Consider the following 21,352-nt stretch of genomic DNA (forward strand, 5'->3'; position numbering starts at 1 on the left):
GTCCCCTGTGTTGTGTGAATAGCTTCTGTTGGAATATGAATGTCCTTTTTGTTGTGTCTTAGAGGGGGGAGTTCAGTGGGGGAAGCTTACTCTGCCATGATGCTGGCATCCATCCCCGTTGGTATTTTAAGCTGTGTTATTACAAAAGTCAAAAGGTTAAAAAAATTAAAAAGTTTATAAAGTAAAAAAGTTACAGTAAGCTAAGGTTAATTTATTATTGAAGGAAGAAAATTTTTTTAAATAAATTTAGTGTAGCCTAAGTGTACAGTGTTTATAAAGTCTGTAGTAGTGTATATAATGTCTTAGGCCTTCATGTTTGCTTAGCACTGACTCACCCAGAGCAACTTCTAGTCCTGCAAGCTTCATTCATGGTAAGTGCCCTATACAGGTATACCATTTTTTATCTCTTATGTCATATTTTTAGTGTACCTTTTCTATGTTTAGATATGATTAGATACACAAATCCTTAGCATTGTGTTAAAATTGACTATGGTACTCAGTACAGTAACATGCTGTACAGGTTTGTAGCTTAGGAACAGTAAGCTATACCATATAGCCTAGGTGTGGGGTAAGCTATACCATCTAGGTTTGTGTAAGTACACTCTAATGTTTGCACAACGACAGAATCGCCTAACGATGCGTTTCTCAGAACATATCCCTGTTGTTAAGTGATGCATAACTGTATTTATGTGAATCTATTTCTGGGTTCTCTATTCTGTTCTGCTGGTTTGTCTGTTCTTTTGCCAATACCACATTGTCTTGATTACTGTAGCTTTATAGTAAATTGGGTGGTGTCAGTCCTCCAACTTTGTTCTTTTTCTTTAATGCTGGGTTAGTTATTCTGGGTCTTTTATAAACTTTATAATCAGTTTGCTGATATCCACAAAAAAAACTTGCTGGGATTTTGATTGGGATTATATTGAATCTATAGATGAAGTTGGAAAGAACTGATATCTTGACAATATTGAGTCTTCCTATCCATGGACATGGAACATCCCTCCATTTATTTAGTTCTTTGATATCTTTGATCAGAGTTTTGTACTGTTCCTCATACAGATTTTGTTCATAAGATTTATACCTAAGTATTTCATTTTGGGGAGTTGCTAATGTAAATGGTTATGTGTTTTTAATTTCAAATTCCACTTGTTCATTGCTGGTATATAGTAAAGTGATTGGCTTTTGTATTATTAACCTTGTATCTTGCATCTTGCTATAATTGCATATTAGTTCCAGAAGTTTTTTTGTTGATTCTTTTCGATTTCTACGTAGAGAAACGTGTAATCTGCAAACGAATATAGTTGTATTTCTTCCTTCTAAATTAGTATACTTTTTATTTCCTTTTCTTGTCTTATTGCATTAACTAGGACTCCTAGTAGAATGTTGAGAAGCAATGGTGAGAGGGGACATCCTTGCCTTGTTCCTGATTAAGTATTTTTTATGATTCCATTTTATTGCTGTTGTTTGTTTACTAGTTATACCTCTTTAAAAAATATTTTTAATGGATGCCTTAGGATTTTCAGCATATATTTTTAACTTATCACATCTGACAGTCATATAATATTATACCATTTCACATAGATTGTAATAACCTTAAAACAATAGATTTAGGGCCGGCCCTGTGGCTTAGCGGTTAAGTGCGTGCACTCTGCTACTGGCAGCCCAGGTTCGGATCCCGGGTGCGCACCAACGCACCGCTTCTCTGGCCATGCTGAGGCCGTGTCCCACATACAGCAACTAGAAGGATGTGCAGCTATGACACACAACTATCTACTGGGGCTTTGGGGAGAAAAAGGAGGATTGGCAATAGATGTTAGCTCAGAGCTGGTCTTCCTCAGCAAAAAGAGGAGGATTGGCATGGATGTTAGCTCAGGGCTGATCTTTCTCACAAAAAAAAAAAGAATATGTGTTTTGAATAAACAATATTTCAATATTATAAATATTGATACTTTAAAAAAATGTCAGCTATCTTTTAAAGAGGTTAAAAATGGAAAGAAACTTCTATAGTTATCCACATTTAGTTTTGGTGCTCTCCAATCCCTTGTGCCCAAATTCCCCCCCAGTATAATTTTCCTTTTGCCTAGAAAATTTTAGCATTTTTTGTAACAGAAATACATTGGCAATGAGTATTATCAGCTTTTGTTCACCTGAAAAAGTCTTTGTCTTAATTTTTGAAAGATAATTTTGCTGGGTATAGAATTCTAGGGTCATAGTTTTTTTCCCCTTTTAGAACTTCAGAGCCAATTCGGTTGTCTTCTGGTCTGCATAGTTTTGACAGTAAGGCTACAGTCGTTCTTATCTTTGTTCTTCTGTACATAATATTTTTTTCCTCTGTTGCTTTCAAGACGTTCTCTTTATAATGATTTTTCTGCAATTTGATTCTGATGTGCCTTGGTATAGTTTTCTTGACTTGTTCTGGTTGGGATTCATTGAGTTTCTTGTATCATTGGGTTCTTGTATGTGGGTTTATAATTTTCTCAAAATCTGGAAATTTTTTTTAATTAAAAGACTTTATTGTGGTATGATTGACATACAGAAAGCTATATATATTGAATATATACAACTTGATGAGTTTGGAGATAAGTATACACCTGTGAAACCATCACCACAATCAATGCCATAAACATATTCATCACCTCCAAAAGCTTCCCCTTACCCTCTTTATTTATTTTTTTATTTTTGTGATAAGAACACTTAACGTAAGATCTACCCTCCTAGCAAATTTGGAGAGTTTTTGTTTTAAAATATTTTTATTCCCTTTCCTCTTCTAGGATTACAGTTATACCTATGTTAGACTGCTTGTTATTTTTTTGCAGGTTACTGGGGCTCGGTTACTTTTTTTTTTACCCTGGTGTTTCCCCCTCCCCCCCCCACACTGTTTGCTTCTTTTGGGGTACTTTCTATTGCTGTCTTCAAGTTTACTGATCTTCTTCTGCAGGGTCTAATCTACTAATCCCATCCAGATTATTTTTAATTTTAGACATTGTATTTTTAATCTCTAGATGGTCCACTTGGATCTTTCTTATATTTTTCATTTCTCTCTTCATTATGTGCATATTTTCCTTACATACATAAGCATATTTATAAGATTTATAATGACTTTTAAAGGTCTTGTCTGCTAATTTTATCTCTCTCATTTCTGGGTTTTTAAAATTTTTTATTTACCTTCTTCATGTGGTCATATTCTCCTACCTCTTTGCGTGGCCAATAACTTTTTTTTTTTTTTTGAGATAAAGATTAGCCCTGAGCTAATGCCTGATGCCAATCCTCCTCTTTTTCCTGAGGAAGATTGCCCCTGGGCTAACATCTGTGCCCATCTTCCTCTACTTTATATGGGATGCCGCCGCAGTATGGCTTGACAAGTGGTGCGTCCGTGCACGCCCAGGATCCAAACCTGCAAACCCTGGGCCACCGAAGCAGAGTGTGTTCACTTAAATTCTATGCCACCAGGCCGGCACCTGTATGGCCAGTAACTTTTGATTAGATGCTAGACATGAATTTTTCATTGTTGAGCTTTACACAGTTAATTTACTTGGGATCAATTGATCATTGTTAGTCTTAACTTTTAAGCTTTAGTAGAATGGGTACTGTTGACTGAATTGTGTTCCCCTAAAATTCACATGTTGAACCCTAACCCCCAATGTGATGGTATTTGGAGATGGGGCCTTTGGGAAGTAATTAGGGTTGGGTGAAGTTGTGAGGATGGAGCCCTCATGATGGGGTGAGTGCCCTTATAAGAAGAGAAACCAGAGAGCTTGCTCTCCTTCTTCCTGTGCATGCACCAAGGAAAGGCCATGTGAGCACAAGTGAGAAGGCAACATTGGAAAGCCAGGAAGAGAATCCTCACCAGAACCCGACCATGCTGGCACCCTGACCTCGGACTTCCAGCCTTCAGAACTGTGAGAAAATAAATTTCTGTTGTTTAAAACTATCTAATTTATGTTTGATTATGGAAACCCTGGCAGACTAAGACAGTGGATCCAGAAAAACCTTCAATCCAGGGCTAATTTGGCTCCACCACTGAGGCATTGCCTTTCTGAGGATTCACTGTGCCTGGTGGGTGCACTAACTTCTCTCAGCTCTCTGTGAGCTCTGGGTGTTGTTTGGCCTATTGCTTCTTAATGTTTGTTTCCCCAGCCTCAAAGACTCCTCCCACCCTTGTCCCATGCATAGATCAGTACTCATCCAGAAACTTGAGGGGGTCCCTTTGCAGATCTTTGGAGCATTTTCTCTCTGTCCAGGTCCCTCTTCTCCATACCTGTTTGCAAAGTAGCATGCTTGTCTTCCCCAAACTCTGATTTATCACCTCCGTTATCTAAACTGCCAGGCTCTGTTTCTATTACCTTTCTCTGCACTGCAGCCTGAAAACTCTCCAAGCTGTAAGATGGGGCAGTTCAGGGCTCACCGCTCAGTTCTGCACTGTCTGTTACTCAACATCTGTAAATCGTTTCATGCATTTTTCTGGTTTTCAAGTTGTTTATGGCAGGAGGGTGGAAGTCATAACTTTGTTTTGAATAGTGGAGATAATTCTTAATACATAAAACTCAGCCCAAAAATATTATTCATAGTCCTACTGCCAAAAGGTAGTGTTTACTCGTACTCCTTTCATAGTAATTTCTCCATTTTTTACATTATTTTTGTTTTTCTTGACATTTCCTGTGCCAGAGAGGCCTGACACCAGCCTACTTATCTTCCTTTGTAGATAAGCTGACTATGTGCTTGTCAAATCCTATCTTTGTCTTTGAAATTCAGAAAGATTACCATGAACTGCTTAACTGTTGGTCTCTTCTTAATTTTATTAAAGAAAATCTGCAATTTTAAGAATAATTTTTGCCAAACTGACCTCCAGAAAGGTACCAATATATTCTTCAACTAATAGTGTGTTAGTGTCTGTTTTCTCCATACCTGCTGGTTATATAGCCCTTAGGATTCCTTGTGGTAATTAAAAACTCAAATGTTAATTCTTGAAAGATGGTTAAATATAAAAATATTTTCTCTGACCAAAAAGCTAAGTATAGAATCTAATCATTTCATATCCATTTTTCGTTACTGAGAAAGTTGAATTTTAAAAAAATGTTTATTAGCTATTTTTATTTATTTTAATGAATTACCTGTTCTCTTCCTTTGCCTGTTTTTCTTTTGAGATATGTTAATCTTAATGAGTTGAAGAAACTTTGCTTAGTCAGTTTTTACTTAATGAAATGAAGGAATTTTGTCTGTCATACTAGAAATATGTTTTTCTAGATTGTCATTTTCCTTTGTTTTTTGACACAGAAGTTCACAAGTTACAATCACCAAATCTATTAGTCTTTGTCTTTTGCTTCTGCCTTTGATCTCATACCTGCAAAGCCCTTCCCCACTTCAAAGTTTAAAATAATTTTCTCTTTGTTTTATGGCTAAAAAGAGAATTTTTAAAAGTAAAGTTTTAATCTAGCTGGATTATAATTTTTGGGTGTTTGTGTTTCTGTGCCAGTTCTACACTGTTTTAATTTTGGTAATTTAACTTCACATTAATGTTTGTTCAGGAAAGTCTTTCTTAATTAGTCTCTTTTCAGACTTTTTTTCCATTCTAATATATTTTTTCCTGGAAGTTTAGAATTATTTTTGTAAATTCCAAATTTCAATGAGATTTCTTTTAGAATTAAGTTTTTAGCAATTTGAAGACTTCAGGGGCTGGCCCGTGGTGTAGTGGTTAAGTTCGTGTGCTCCACTTCGGTGGCCTGGGGTTTGCAGGTTCGGATCCCAGGCATGGACCTACACACTGCTCATCAAGCCATGCTGTGGCGGCATCCCACATACAAAATAGAGGAAGATTGGTGTGGATGTTAGCTCAGGAACAATCTTCCTCAAGCAGAAAGAGGAAGATTGGCAACAGATGTTAGCTCAGGGCCAATCTTCCTCACCAAAAAAAAAAAAATTTCACATATTACATTAAATGTATTCATTCAGTAACATGTTTCAGCTTTCTATTTATTCAGTATTATCTTATGCTCTGTAGAGCAAATATATTTTTTTCAGTGAGAGTTTGGCATATTGTAAGTGTATTCTTATACTTTTCTTGGTATTGAGAATAGTATTCTAACTGCTTGTGGCTTATAAGGAAAGAAATTCATTTTTAAAAATCTTATCTTGACACTGGCCACATTACTGAACTTGTTTTATTCAGGTAAGGCTTTTTTAAAAAAATTATTTTATTAAAGTCACATTGGTTTTCAATGTTGTGTAAATTTCAGGTCTACATTATTATGTTTCAGCTTTTGTATAGACTGCATCATGTTTAACACCAATAGTCTAGTTTCCATCTGTCGCCATACACATGTGCCCCTTTACCTCCTTTGCCTCCCCTCACCCCCTTCTCCTCTGGTAACCACCAATCTGTTCTCTGTGTCTACGTGTTTGTTTATCTTCCGCATGTGAGTGAAATCATATGGTATTTGTCTTTCTCTATCTGACTTATTTCACTTAGCATAATACCTTCAGAGTCCATCCATGTTGTCGCAAATGGCATGATTTTGTCTTTTTTTTTTTTGCTGAGGAAGAGTTGCCCTGAGCTAACATCTATTGCCAATCTTCCTCGTTTTTTGCTTGAGGAAGATTAATTTTATATGTGGGACGCTGCCGCAGCATGCCTTGATGAGCGGTGTGCAGATCTGCGCCTGGGATCTGAATCTGCGAACTCTGGGCTGCTGAAGCAGAGCGCGCAAACTTAACCACTATGCCACTGGGCCGACCCCAGTCTTCCTCTATTTTGTATGTGGGTCGCCACCACAGCGTGGTTGACAAGTGGCGTAGGTCCACATCTGGGATCCAAACCTGTAAACCCAGGCTGCCAAAGCAGAGTGTGCTGAACTCAACCACTATGCCACAGGGCTGGCCCCTGATTTTGTCTTTTTTTATGGCTGAATAGTATTCCATTGGACATTTATGTGTACCACATCTTCTTTATCCATTCTTCCATTGATGGGCACTTGGGTTGCTTCCAAGACTTGGCTATTTTGAATAATGCTGTGATGAATATAGGGGTGCATACATCTTTTTGAATTAGTGTTTTCATGTTCTTTGGATAAATACCCAGAAGTGGAATGGCTGGATCACATGGTATTTCTATTTTTAATTTTTTGAGAAATCTCCATACTGTTTTCCATAGTGGCTGCGCCTGTTTGCATTCCAACCAGCAGTGTATGAGGGTTCCCTTTTCTCCACATCTTCTCCAACACTTATTTCTTGTCTTTTTAATAATAGCCATTCTGAGGTGTGTGAGGTGATATTTCATCGCAGTTTCGATTTTCATTTCCCTAATAATTAATGATGTTGAACATGTTTTCATATGCCTGTTGGCCATGTGTATATCTTCTTTGGAAAAATATCTGCCTATCCTCTGCCTGTTTTTTGATCGGGTTGTTCTTTTGTTGTTGTTGAGTTGCATATGTTCTTTATATATTTTGGAAATTAACCCCTTGTCAGATATATGATTTGTAAATATTTCCTCCCACTTGGTGGGTTGTCTTTTCACTTTTTTGATGGTTTCCTTTGCTGTGCAGAAGCTTTTTAGTTTGATGTAGTCCCATTTGTTTATTTTTCGTTTCCCTTACCTCAAGAGACATGGTATTTAAAAAGATACTGCTAGGGCCAGCCCCGTGGCTTAGCGGTTGAGTACGCGTGCTCCGCTACTGGCAGCCCAGGTTCGGATCCCGGGTGCACACCAATACACCGCTTCTCCGGCCATGCTGAGGCGGTGTCCCACATACAGCAACTAGAAGGATGTGCACCTATGACATACAACTATCTACTGGGGCTTTGGGGAAAAAAAGGAGGAGGATTGGCAATAGATGTTAGCTCAGAGCTGGTCTTCCTCAGCAAAAAGACGAGGATTAGCATGGATGTTAGCTCAGGGCTGATCTTCCTCACACACACACACAAAAAAAGATACTGCTAAGACCCATGTCAAAGAACATACTGCCTATGTTTTCTTCTGAGAATTTTATGGCAGGTCTTACGTTCAAGTCTTTAATCCATTTTGAGTTAATTTTTGTGTATGGTGTAAGATAATGGTCTGCTTTCATTCTTTTGCACATGGCTGTCCAATTTTCCCAACACCTTTTATTAAAGAGCCTTTCCTTTCTCCATGTATATTCTTGGCTCCTCTGTTGAAAATTAGCTGTCCATAGATATGTGGTTTTATTTCTGGGCTTTCAATTCTGTTCCATTAATCTCTGTGTCTGTTTTTGTGCCAGAACCATGCTGTTTTGATTACCATAGTTTTGCAGTATATTTTGAAGTCAGGGGGTGTGATACCTCCAACTTTGTTCTTTTTTCTCAGGATTGCTTTGGCTATTCAGAATCTTTTGTTGTTCCATATAAATTTTAGGATTCTTTGTTCTACTCCTATGAAGAATGTCATTGGGATTCTGATTGGGATTGCGCTGAATCTGTAGATTGCTTTAGGAAGTATGGACATTTTAACTGTGTTTGTTCTTCCAGTCCATGTGTGTGGGATATCTTTCCGTTTCTTTATGTCTTCTTTGATTTCTTTCAATGATGTCTTTTTATTTATTTATTATTTATTTATTTATTTATTTATTTATTTTTTCCCCCAAAGCCCCAGTAGATAGTTGTATGTCATAGTTGCACAGCCTTCTAGTTGCTGTATGTGGGACGCGACCTCAGCATGGCCGGAGAAGCAGTGTGTCGGTGCATGCCTGGGATCCGAACCCGGGTTGCCAGCAGCAGAGTGCGCGCACCTAACTGCTAAGCCACGAGGCCAGCCCTCAATAATGTCTTATAGTTTTCAGTGTATAGGTCTTTCACCTCCTTGGTTAAATTTATTCCTAGATATTTTATTCTCTTTGTTGAGATTATAAATGGGATTGTATTCTTGATTTCTCTTTCTGCTAGTTCGACATTAGTACATAGAAATGTAACTGAGGGGCCGGCCCCGTGGCTTAGTGGTTAAGTGCGTGCGCTCCACTACTGGCGGCCCGGGTTTGGATCCCGGGCGCGCACCGCTTCTCCGGCCATGCTGAGGCTGCGTCCCACATACGGTAACTAGAAAGATGTGCAACTATGACGTACAACTATCTGTTGGGGCTTTGGGGGAAAAAAAGGAGGAGGACTGGCAATAGATGTTAGCTCAGAGCCAGTCTTCCTCAGCAAAGAGAGGAGGATTAGCATGGATGTTAGCTCAGGGCTGATCTTCCTCACAAAAAAAACAAAGAAATGTAACTGATTTTTGTATGTTCATTTTGTACCCTGCAACTTTGCTGTATTCGTTGATTATTTTTAATAGTTTTTTGGTGGATTCTTTCGGGTTTTCTGCATATAGAATCAGGTCATCTGCAAGTAGTGACAGTTTTGCTTCTTCCTTTCCAATATGGATCCCTTTTATTTTCAGGGGCTACACCGCAGGTGCTGTCTGCCCTTGCAGCTTCTGTTCCCAGGTGCGGCACCCCAGAACGGCTGTGGGGAGGGGAGGGGCTCAGCTGGGAGTGCCACGTCTACCCCTGCAGCCTCTGTTCACAGGCGCAGGTGCTGGTGTGAGGATTCACGCCTTGGATTGCTGTTGCTGGGGGAGGGGATGGGGGCTACTCCCCCACTTCCATTGCCTCCCGGAGGTCCAGTCCACCTACCTTCAGATGTATAGATGCATGGGTCTCTTAGGCCTCCTGTTGTGTTGTATAAGGAGTCCTTTGTTGGTCAATGGATGTCCCATTGGTTGTAGCTTAGAGGGGAGAGACAGGGAATAACTCACTCTGCCATGATGCTGACATCATCCTGAGCTTGTTTTAAGTAGCTTTCTCACAGGTTTTCCAAATAGATCACAATAATGTTTATGAATAATAAGTTTGTTTTTTCCAATGTTTCAAGTTCTTATTTCCATTTTCTAAATTTATTGTACTAAGAATTCCAGAAGAAATGTTAAAGAATGGTAGTGCATATGTTTTTTCCCCGAGACTTTAAACTCTATGGACTTGAGTGGGAAGACTGTCTTTAACTGTCAGAGCCAGACAGTAACAAATGCAAAGTTTAGGACCTTTGCTTCTGGCATGGCTCCAAGGAGTGGAATGAGAGAGAATCCAGATACACTTTTTCTATATTTATTTTCCTTTGCATTTCATCCTATGTTTTGCAGCTCCAAGAATTCCTCATAGATGTAACCTAATAAGCACATTTCACTTCCAGTTGAAGTTTTTGCTATCAGAACTATTTAAATCTTGTTCTAAGGAGTGGGCTCTAATCCTAAACTATATATTTAATTTCCTAGCAGAATAGACTCTGCATAATTATCAGATCCTATGTAATCCTATTTGTAAACGGTACAACTTTCCATTTCTTTAAAATTATAGACCTGTCTCTTTGCTAGGTATTCCCTCAAAATTGTACAAATGTATGTGCTGCTTTATATGCATAAAAATATATATAATATTAAATTTATAAATTTACAGACTTCTATTTTCTTTTGCTCATCTGTATTTTATATTTTTCCACAGTGAACATACATTATTTTGTTATAAGAAAAACGTGTTACTAAGAAGAAAAAAATTCGTTTCTGCTTTGTAAAGTGAAAATTAGTATTTCTTCATTTTTCACCTGAAGAGGAACAGGCAGGCTTGGTCATTAGCATCCGGTTCTTGCCCATTGCCGTGGTTTGTTTCACAAAGCACATAGGTAGAACAGTTTAAAGCAGGTTTTGTAAGACATGAATAATCTTTTTACCCTCCATTCAATTTCCTTTGTTTTGACCTCTTGAGAGGAAGTTGAGATGAGGAATGAAAACGTGAGTGGGCGAGTATGGATTAGCTATATTTTCTAGTGAATGAAGCCTCAGATGCTCTGTCCAGCCCAGCTCATTAGAATTCTCAGCATTGGTGTACAGTCCTAGACCACAGCTAACACTGGTGTTACTTTCTTTCCCACTAATAGGTCGTTGCCTGTAAGAGTGGTCAAGGAACCAGGGATCTGGCATTTCTGAGTTCTCTAGATTTAACACCATCTAAGAATACCCCATCCTACCCTACTCCCTGTCTTACACATTAGCAAACTTTATTGTAACATTCAGCATGAGATTTAAAGTAGGTAAACCTGGAATTATAAAAGAAGATTTCCTCGTCTTAAATGAATTAAAAATCAGGGCTGGGGTCTTAGTTTGCACCTAATTTTTAATTTGCACCTAAACAATTGATAGTTTTTACATGAATTAGATGTACTTGCTATTGCATATAAGAAAAGAAGCTTTTTTATTTCACTTGATGACCTGGCTCAACTATCATTTAAGAGTATCCTGGCGCTGGCCCGGTGGCGCAAGCAGTTAAGTGCACGCGCTCCGCTGCGACGGCCTGGGGTTTGCAGGTTCGGATCCCAGGCGCGCACCGATGCACTGCTTGGCAAGCCATGCTGTGGTGACGACCCATATAAAGTGGAGGAAGATGGGCACGGATGTTAGCCCAGGGCCAGTCTTCCTCAGGAAAAAAAAGAGGATTGGCAGATGTTAGCACAGGGCTGATCTTCCTCACACACACACACAAAATAAATAAATAAAAAACCTTTTCCAAAAAAAATAAGAGTATCCTGGACAAGCAACTGGATATGTTATCAATTACTGTCAAAAGGAGCCATTCATTGGGTTAATTAATGTAATTCTCTGGAAGTTGCATTCTCTGGCCAACTTAGAGTAGCTTTTTTCCCATGAATTCGGATGAAATTTTTAGAATGGCAAGTCAAATTCCATACTGCCTAGCTTTTAGTCAAATGAGATACCTAGCAAGTATTTAAGCAATTGAAAGCATCTCTTCTGCGTGTGTGAATGTGCCATTTTTGTGATCATTATCAGAAATGTAGTGATGTTTTACCATATGGCCAAATATACCTGTGGTATATTCCTCTAAGATGTAACTTCTGTTCCTTTCTGCTTTTAGCCTCATGCATCTTCCTTTCAAAATGCTTCTACCTACATGTTTCTGAATATCACCCAGGTGTCTAGGTGTCTGTTTAAAGCTTTTTCTTATTATGAAAGTAATACAGATTGATTGCAGAAAATTTGAAATAAAAAAAAAGCACAGAAGAAAATAAAAAGTCACCTATACTTTTATCACCTGGAAAAGTTTTTAAAAAATAAATAAAATTGGAATCATTTTGGTCCAGGTTTGTGACCTGCTTTTTTTTTAGTCATAATTACATGTCGTGAACATCCCACATTGTTAAATATTGTAATGGAACATAATTTTTAATGGCAGTATGAATGTGCCATAATTTAACCTATAACCTAGGTTGGGCATTTAAGCTGTTTCTAGTTTTTGCTATTAAAAATAACTTTATGACGAAAATCTTGCTCAGATTTGCACATATCTGCATTACTCTGCAGGGTAAGTTTCTAGAGGAGCAGTCACTGCATCAAAAGGAATGTGTACTTTTTTCTTTCTTTCTTTCTTTTTTTTTTTGCTGAGGAAGATTGGCCCTGGGCTAACATTTGTGCCCATCTTCCTCTACTTTCTATGGGACACTACCACAGCATGGCTTGACAAGTGGTGCGTCAGTGTGCGCCTGGGATCCAAACCTGCAAACCCTGGGCCGCCGCAGCAGAGCGCATGCACTTAACCGCTATGCTACCAGCCTGGTGCAGGAATGTGTACTTTTAAGGTTTATCATATATGTAGTTAGGTTGTCCTCCATAAAAGTTGTTTCAGTGAACACTCACATAAGATGTGTGTGAATGTGCTTCTTTCCTTGTACCTTTGTTAATACTGAGAATAAAGGGACACTTCTTCAGAAAACCTTCCCTACCTCTCTCCCTCCTCACCAACCCCAGTCTAGGTTAGGTCTCTCATTGCTTTCCCAACACCTTTGGGCATATTATCCTTTCATGACACTCTGTGGGTTTTTTCATAATATTTATCGTAATTGTAATTATATATTTTTTGTATGATGTTTCCTGTCTGTCTCCCCATACTAGACTGCAGGTTCCACGAGGGCAGTGACCATGTCTAATTTACTTACCCCTGTGTATCCAGCACTTGTGACTCACATAGGATGCGTTCAATATGTATCTGTTGAGTGAATAGAGGGACATTATAGTAAAAATAATTTTCCAATTTGATATGAAAATAACTATATCTGACTGTTAATGTCTCTTTATTAGAGGTTGAACTTTATGCTTTTATTGTCTATTTAGTGTTAATTTTTATGAATTGCCTATTCATGTCTTTGTCCATTTTTCTGAGGAGTATGTCTTTTTGATTCAAAGCTCTTCTCTGCCTCTTCTCTGGTCCTAGAGGCTCCTATCTGAATATGGCATTTTTGGGGGGTCACTTTCCATCTTTATTTATGCCCCTGGATTATAATCTTTTGTTCACTTGATTTATTCCCCATTCCTGGTGTTTTGGTATATAGGCATCTGAGACTAAAGTATTGTTGAAATCAGGGTCCCCTCTTGATTACTCTCCTTATGTCAACCACTGATTACCTCCCACTCTTACTTTTTTCCCCCACATTATAACTTCTATTCTTTAATTATACTTTTCCCCAAGTTTACCTGGACTTGAAAATTAAAAGACATAAAAAATCTCTCCCACCACATTCCGTTTAAAGTCAGCTTAATTTAGTCATCTAACTTGAGGCAAAAAACATTTTTTTTCTTACTTTTTTGAGAAGCATTCTGTTCCTGGCTAAGAGCCCATCATTTTGACATCTTAAGCCCAGGCGTGGCAAATATCTTCTCTCAAGGCCACATAGTAAATATTTGAGGCTTTGAGGGCCAAATGGTCTCTGTTGTACCTACCCTTCTCTGCCCTTGTAGTGCGAAAGCAACCATGGACAATATGGAAATGAATGAGTGTGGCCATGTTCCAATAAAACTTTTCTATGGATACTGAAATTTGAATTTCATATGATTTTCATGTGTCAAAAAATATTCTTTTTTTGATTTTTTTTCTGCCAACTGTTTAAAACTGTCAACACCATTCTTAGCTCATGGGCTGCACATAAAAGAGGATGTCAGGCCAGATTTGGCCTGAGGGCCATAGTTTGCTGACCTGTCACAAGCCATGCTCTAGAGAAACAAATCAGATTTTTAATTACCGTCCTGCCATTTACCTCCCAATTTCCAAACTCTTGGAATTGATTAAAAACCGGTAAAACCTACCTCTGTGTTCCAAGGTCCTTTAGTTTCCTGCATAAAACTTGAGGTCCTTGACGCTGTTTCCCTGGTCTCTTATTATTCATCCTTGTAGAATCAGCAGTTCCTTCCTGTCTGTTGTCTTCTTTCCTAATTTCTGTGGATTCCAGCTTTGTAATAATCCCTTCTTTCTATTATTCTCTTAGCACTCTTGTTAAAACTCTGGCCCAGAGAGTTTGAGTGGTCTCCTAACTGGTTGTCCACCCTCCAGTCTAATTTTCTGCTTCCAGATTAAAGTTCTGTCTCTCCCTTGCTAAAAATCTCTAGTGTCAGTTTTTGTCTACATAACCAAGAAAAGCTCCTTAGTTTGGTATTTAAGGTATCTGTAATACGACTTCAGTCTACCTTTCTCAGTTTTCACTTTCACTACTACCTTAATGCCTTGAGGGAAACTGTTTTATTCTTTCTCCTTTGTTCATGAAGTTCCTTCTACCTTCATTGCCCTCTCTACCACCTCTCTCTGCAATATTCTCCGCCATCCTTCAAGGCCCTTCTAAAAGGAAGCCTTCCATATATTTATAACTTACTGTGATGAATATCCTTCTGCACTTTGTACTTCTTTAATGGCACTTAGAGTCAGCCTTAGGTTAGAGCTGTTGATAACATTGATCTCGTTTCCCTACTTAATTGTATAAGTGGCTTGAGAGGAATGATGCTGTCAAAGATGACCTTTTTTTGTCCCCTGAAACACCTAGTACAGTGATAATTTAATGAATTATTGTATTGAATCTTCACATGGTAGGAGCATATTGGGATGTGAAAAATCAGTTATCCTTAGATTCTCTTATTGTTCACTGGGAGGGCTTTAGGGAATTATCTCATGGCAGATAGAGAAGAAATACAGAGAACATAAGACCAAGGTCTGAGGCCTTTTTTGTGAAAGCTACTGATAAAATCATAGGAATATAATCCTTCCCTTCCCAGATCCCATGTTCCCATTAACCTTATGAGATACTGAGATTATCTTCATTTTTCAGATGAAGAAACAGACCTAAAGTGTCACATAGTTTGTAAGTAATGACAGGCCAAGATGAAAGATTAAAAAATAAAAAATTTAGAAGGAAAAAATATTAAGTGATTGTGTCTATGTGACAGGATTTTCGGTAATTTGTGTTTTTCATTATACTTTTGTGTCTTTTCTAATATGTTTTTTTCATTTACTTATTATCTGTAAACATAATTCCATGATCTTGCACTCCACTTTGGATTTCCACTGCCGTGACTTTTCACTGGACTTGGCTATCTGGATAGGCTCCATGCTACTCTCTGATCATAATCTCCTGTGCTTCCAGCTTATTTTTTCAATTATTCCCGTGTGTTATCTTTTTAGCTTATTGGGGCCTCTCTATGCCATTGGCTTCTCTCTACTAAAATCCTCAAATCCGCTGCTATCTTAACTCAGGCCCCTCCTGTCTTTACTCCTACCTGTTGAGTTTAGATTATCATCCATTATTTCCTCAACTTCATTTTTCCACTTTTTCTGCTTTCTCAACTGTCTGAGCTCCCTCCGCTTTCTGTCCCCTCTTAGGAGTGGGCCCGCTTCTGAAGTCACAGAGAAAATGCTGAAGCCATCCCATAGTAACTCTGTCCACCCTCTGACCCACATTCATAGAGCCTTTTCCCTATCCCTCCTGGTCCTTTCCCTCTTTTCTATTGCAACAGAAGAGCTTTTCCTTCTAGTGCTCACTTTAGGGCCAGTCATTCACTCAGTGCCCTGGCTCGCACACATTTCTACCTCCCAGGGACCTTGCACCATCCCATCTCTTCCCTGCATTAGGCATTCACTAAATATGTATTTAATAAACATTAAATACTTTTATAAACAGAAGAAAATGAGTAACAAAAATCCTTTCTGGGTTAGAGTATGGGATTGAGTAATTGAAGACTGGAATCTAATTTATAGAGAATGTTAATTATCCTGGAAAATTCCAGAGTTTAGTTTTATAAAGATTCCATCTACTCTAAATGTATTTTATATGGCCTGAAATGCTACAGTGCCTGTTGAGGTATTTTATCCATTTGATTGAAATACATTTCCTGTGATAGATGTTTCCTTTACATACAGTTTAGATTTATTTTTGACATTTTTTTTTTTTTACTGTAACTTGAACTTTTTCTTTCTTTTTTCACAGCTGGAGAACACATTCAGATCAGTTATTGCCCAAATTGGACCTGGAGGGACTATCAGTCCAGAACTAAAACATAAGATAAAATTTGTAAGTATTTTCTGTTTCTGGGAAATGGATAAGAATAATTAATTATACATTTAGATATTATTTGTAGTTAAGTTTAATTTGCCTACAACTATTTATTAGTTTTATATTTATACCTGATCTTTTCAAGATGAGGAAAAAAACCCAATAAATAAATTACACACTCCTGAAAATTTTTAATGTTGTCAAAATTATTTAGAAAATGTAAGTTCCTCCATAAATTCTCTCTCTTCCCTTTTTTCTTCCCCTCACCCCAATAAATCTTCATTAACACACAGTTCAAGATCCTTCCAACCAATTTTATATACATGTGTGTCAAATATTCTAAACAGTGCATGATATCCCATTGTGTTGATGTATGAGATCCATGATTGATTAACATTTGGGTTATTTCTAGCCTTGGCTATTAAAAAATGCTGTATTTAATGTCCTTAAACATTTATCTAGAAGAGGAATTGCCAAAGATATTGAATATTTTCAATTTTGATGTTAAATATTACCAAATTGCCCTCTAAAAGGTTTGAACGAATCTGCACTCTTCCTTACATTGAAATGTTAGTATCCAATCATGTTGTTTTAATTTATACCTCTTGGTTTTTACATTAAGTATCTTTTCATATGCTTAGTAGCCATTTATATTTCTTATGTGAATTGCCTGTTCATGTCCTTGGCCTAATTTGTTGTTTTGCCTTATTAGTAAAAGTCCCTTAGCTATTATATATTGGGCTAAAGGGTATGTACACTTAAAATTTTAGTGGGAACTATTAATTCTGATTTGAATAATCAGAGTGCCATTACGACTCTTACTGCCTTTTATTATTCCTTTTTAGCTGTCATGATTTTACTGGGAGAAATGCAAAACGCTTGGTGTGTTCAGACCCTGTTTTTTTGTTTGGGCATTTGAGCAAGTGTCCAACAATTATTTATTGAAGGATGTTCAATATGACTTTTTTATGGTAACCAAAAATTAGAGAAAAATTAAGAATCCTTTCATAAAGGGTTGGTTAAATTGTCCACTCAAACTAGGGAATATCATGCAGCTCGTAAGAAAGTTTATGTATGTCACTGTTATTTACATGGAAGTATCTCCTTAGTATATTGTTGGACTTTAAAAACAGATTGTATAGAGTAGCATGTTTAATATTGTCCTTTCATATAAAATCATGAATAATGTAAATATTTGTGCGTGTGTAAAGAGGTTTCTGAAAGGATGATTTCTGAAATGCAGCAATGATTGTCTGCGTCACAGGATTTTAGAGTAATTTTTACTTTATATTTTTCTGAAGGCTTGAATTAAAATTTTTTATAAAATATATCTGGAAAAATCTAGGAAAACACAAAGCTTTTTATACTTTATAGGAATGGAGGAAGTCTACTTCTAGGAATTTATCCTAAAAAATAATTGGACAAGTGTGCAAGATGCAAGAATGAGGATAATCCTTTCAGTATTTGGGATGATGAAAAATAGGAAATAGCCATAAATAGAGGATCAAGTAAATAAATTTAAGTGTATTGAATATTTTGAAAACTCTGTAGCCATTAAACATGTTGATCCATCTTTACTGACATGGAAAGATGTCTATGGTATGATATTAAAAAACTGGTTATAGAAGTAATGACCTTATTTTTATGTTAATTATAGATATTTTTGTGTGCATATGGACAACAATGGCTATTATCTATGGATATTTTCTCTTTGCTTAACTGTATTTTCCAAAGTTTTCTATAGAGTCCATTGTAGTTCTTTTCTGTCATTTAAAATGCTTGAAATTGTGTTGTATAGTTATTTTATGTGAGCTAAAGCTAAATATGTTAGCTGAGCTAAAGAAGTATAGGAATTTCTAGCGAGTTGTGGCATTGCAGTATTGTGTAAGAATGATTTCTCCACTCTGGAAATGTTGGAAGTCACTGCCTTTTTCGGTTGTTAGTTGTTATAACCTTTTTTAAAATTAGAAACTGACGTTTATTTTTTTTTTTTTAATTTTGAAAATTTTTTTTTTATTGTGGTCACATTGGTTTATAACATTGTATAAATTTCAGGTGTACATCTTTATACTTCTATTTCTGCATAGATTACATCATGTGCTCATGTTCACCACCCAAATACTAATTACAATCCATCACCACACACATGTGCCTAATCACCTCCTCCCTCCCTCCTTCCCCTCTGGTAACCAGTAATCTAATCTCTGTCTCTGTGTGTTTGTTTGTTGTTGTTTTTATCTACTACTTATGAGTGAGATCATACAGCATTTGACCTTCTCCCTCTGACTTATTTCGCTTAGCATAATACCCTCAATGTCCATCCGAATTGTCACAAATGGCTGGATTTCATCATTTCTTATGGCCGAGTAGTATTCCATTGTGTATATATACCACATCTTCTTTATCCATTTGTCCCTTGATGGGACCTAGGTTGCTTCCAAGTCTTGGCTATTGTGAATAACGCTGCAATGAACACAGGGTTGCATGTATCTTTATGCATTGGTGTTTTCATGTTCTTTGGATAAATACCCAGCAGTGGAATAGCTGGATCATACGGTAGTTCTATCTTTAATTTTTTGGGGAATCTCCATACTGTTTTCCATAGTGGCTACACCAATTTACACTCCCACCAACAGTGTATGAGAGTTCCCTTTTCTCCATATCCTCTCCAACACTTGTTGTTTCCTGTGTTGGTAATTGTAGCCATTCTGACAGGTGTGAGGTGATATCTCATTGTAGTTTTGATTTGCATTTCCCTGATAGCTGATGATGTTGAACATCTTTTCATGTGCCTGTTGACCATGTGTATATCTTCTTTGGAGAAATGTCTGTTCAGGTCTTTCGCCAATTTTTTAATTGGGTTGTTAATTTTTTTGTTGTTGAGATGTATGAGTTCTTTATATATTTTGGAGTTTAACCCCTTATCAGATATATAGTTTGCAAGTATCTTTTCCCAATTGTTAGGTTGTCTTTTTGTTTTGTTGATGGTTTCCTTTGCTGTGCAGAAGCTTTTTAGTTTGATGTAGTCCCATTTGTTTATTTTTTCTATTGTTTCTCTTGCCCAGTCAGACATGGTACTTGAAAATATGTTGCTAAGACTGATGTCGAAGAGCATACTTGCTATGTTTTCTTCTAGAATTTTCATGGTTTCACATCTTACATTCAAGTCTTTCATCCATTTTGAGTTAATTTTTGTGTATGGTGTAAGATAATGGTCTATTTTTATTTTTTTGCATGGGGCTGTCCGGTTTCCCCAACACCATTTGTTGAAGAGACTTTCTTTTCTCCATTGTATGTTCTTGGCTCCTTTGTCGAAGATTAGCTGTCCATAGATGTGTGGGTTTATTTCTGGGCTCTTGATTCTATTCCATTAATGTGCGTGTCTGTTTTTGTGCCAGTACTATGCTGTTTTGGTTACTATAGCTTTGTAGTATATTTTGAAATCAGGGAGTGTGATACCTCCAGGTTCGTTCTTTTTTCTCAGGATTTCTTTGGCTATTCGGGGTCTTTTGTTGTTCCGTATAAATTTTAGGATTCTTTGTTGTATTTCTGTGAAAAATATTGCTGGGAACTTTGATAGGGATTGCATTCAATCTATGGATTGCTTTAGGAAGTATGGACATCTTCACTATGTTAATTCTTCCAGTCCAAGAGCACGGAATATCTTTCCATTTCTTTGTGTCGTCTTCAGTTTCTTTCAGCAATGTTTTATAGTTTTCAGTGTACAAGTCTTTCACCTCTTTGGTTAAGTTTATTCCTAGGTACTTTATTCTTTTTTGTTGCAATTGTAAATGGGATTGTATTCTTAATTTCTCTTTCTGCTGCATCACTGTTAATGTATAGATATGCAACTGATTTTTGTATGTTGATTTTGTATCCTGTAACTTTACCGTATTCATTTATAATTTCTAAAAGGTTTTTTGTGGATTCTCTAGGGTTTTCTATGCATAAAATCATGTCATCTGCAAATAGTGACAGTTTCACTTCTTCCTTTCCAATTTGGATTCCTTTTATTTCTTTTTCTTGCCTGATTGCTCTGGGTAGGACTTCTAATACTATGTTAAATAGGAATGATGAAAGTTGGCATCCTTGTCTGGTTCCTGTTCTTTGAGGGATAGCTTTCAATTTTTCACTATTGCAGATGATATTAGCTGTGGGTTTGTCATATATGGCCTTTATTATGTTGAGGTACTTTCCTTCTATACGCATTTTATTCAGAGATTTTACCATAAATGGATGCTGTATCCTGTCAAATGCTTTCTCTGCATCTATTGAGATGACCATGTGACTTTTATTCTTCATTTTATTAATGTGGTGTATCACGTTGATTGATTTGCGGATCTTGCACCATCCCTGCATCCCTGGAATAAATCCCACCTGATCATGGTGTATGATCTTTTTAATGTATTGTTGTATGTGATGTGCTAGTATTTTGTTGAGGATTTTTGCATCGATGTTCATCGGTGATATTGGCCTGTAATTTTCTTTTTTTGTGTCGTCCTTGTCTGGTTTTGGCATCAGGGTAATGTTGGCTTTGTAGAATGAATTAGGAAGATTCCCCTCCTCTTCAGTTTTTTGGAAGAGTTTGGGAAGGATAGGTATTAAGTCTTCTTTGAATGTTTGGTAGAATTCACCAGGTAAGCCGTCTGGTCCTGGGCTTTTATTTTTTGGGAGGTTTTTGGTTACTGTAGAAACTGACTTTTAAAAAACATATTGTGACTTTAATTCATTCACTCAATAATAATGTTATTTTTTACCTTTGTTGCAATTTAAGTTTATACTGTCTTATTTTGATATTTTATCACCCCTCATTCCAATGGTGTCTGTTTATAGTACATTTTATTTTCTATTTATTAGGTTGTATCCAAGTTTCCAGAAGGTTTGCTTATTTCTAAACTGCTTGGAGAGTTTGAGGTGAGTGTTTTCTTTTTCACTAACTGTGGTTTTATATGTTTTATGTTTCTTGTGATAGGAATTTGGTTGCTACTCC

General features: G+C 37.0%; 1 protein-coding gene across 7 annotated transcripts in view; it reads left to right on the forward strand.

Moving 5' to 3' along the window:
* TDRD5 (tudor domain containing 5) overlaps positions 1 to 21,352 on the forward strand; it is a 107,030-nt gene that overhangs the window by 22,558 nt on the left and 63,120 nt on the right. For all 7 annotated transcript variants that reach the window (XM_087438531.1, XM_014783383.2, XM_087438534.1 and 4 more), the window contains exons 5-6: positions 16,297 to 16,380; positions 21,220 to 21,276. In XM_087438531.1, the coding sequence (XP_087294657.1) occupies positions 16,297 to 16,380; positions 21,220 to 21,276 (141 nt within the window). The remainder of the gene's footprint in view (positions 1 to 16,296; positions 16,381 to 21,219; positions 21,277 to 21,352) is intronic.

Source organism: Ceratotherium simum, chromosome 2 (genome assembly GCF_057802395.1).
Source record: "Ceratotherium simum simum isolate JZ-2026a chromosome 2, ASM5780239v1, whole genome shotgun sequence".
Taxonomy (NCBI): Eukaryota; Metazoa; Chordata; class Mammalia; order Perissodactyla; family Rhinocerotidae; genus Ceratotherium; species Ceratotherium simum.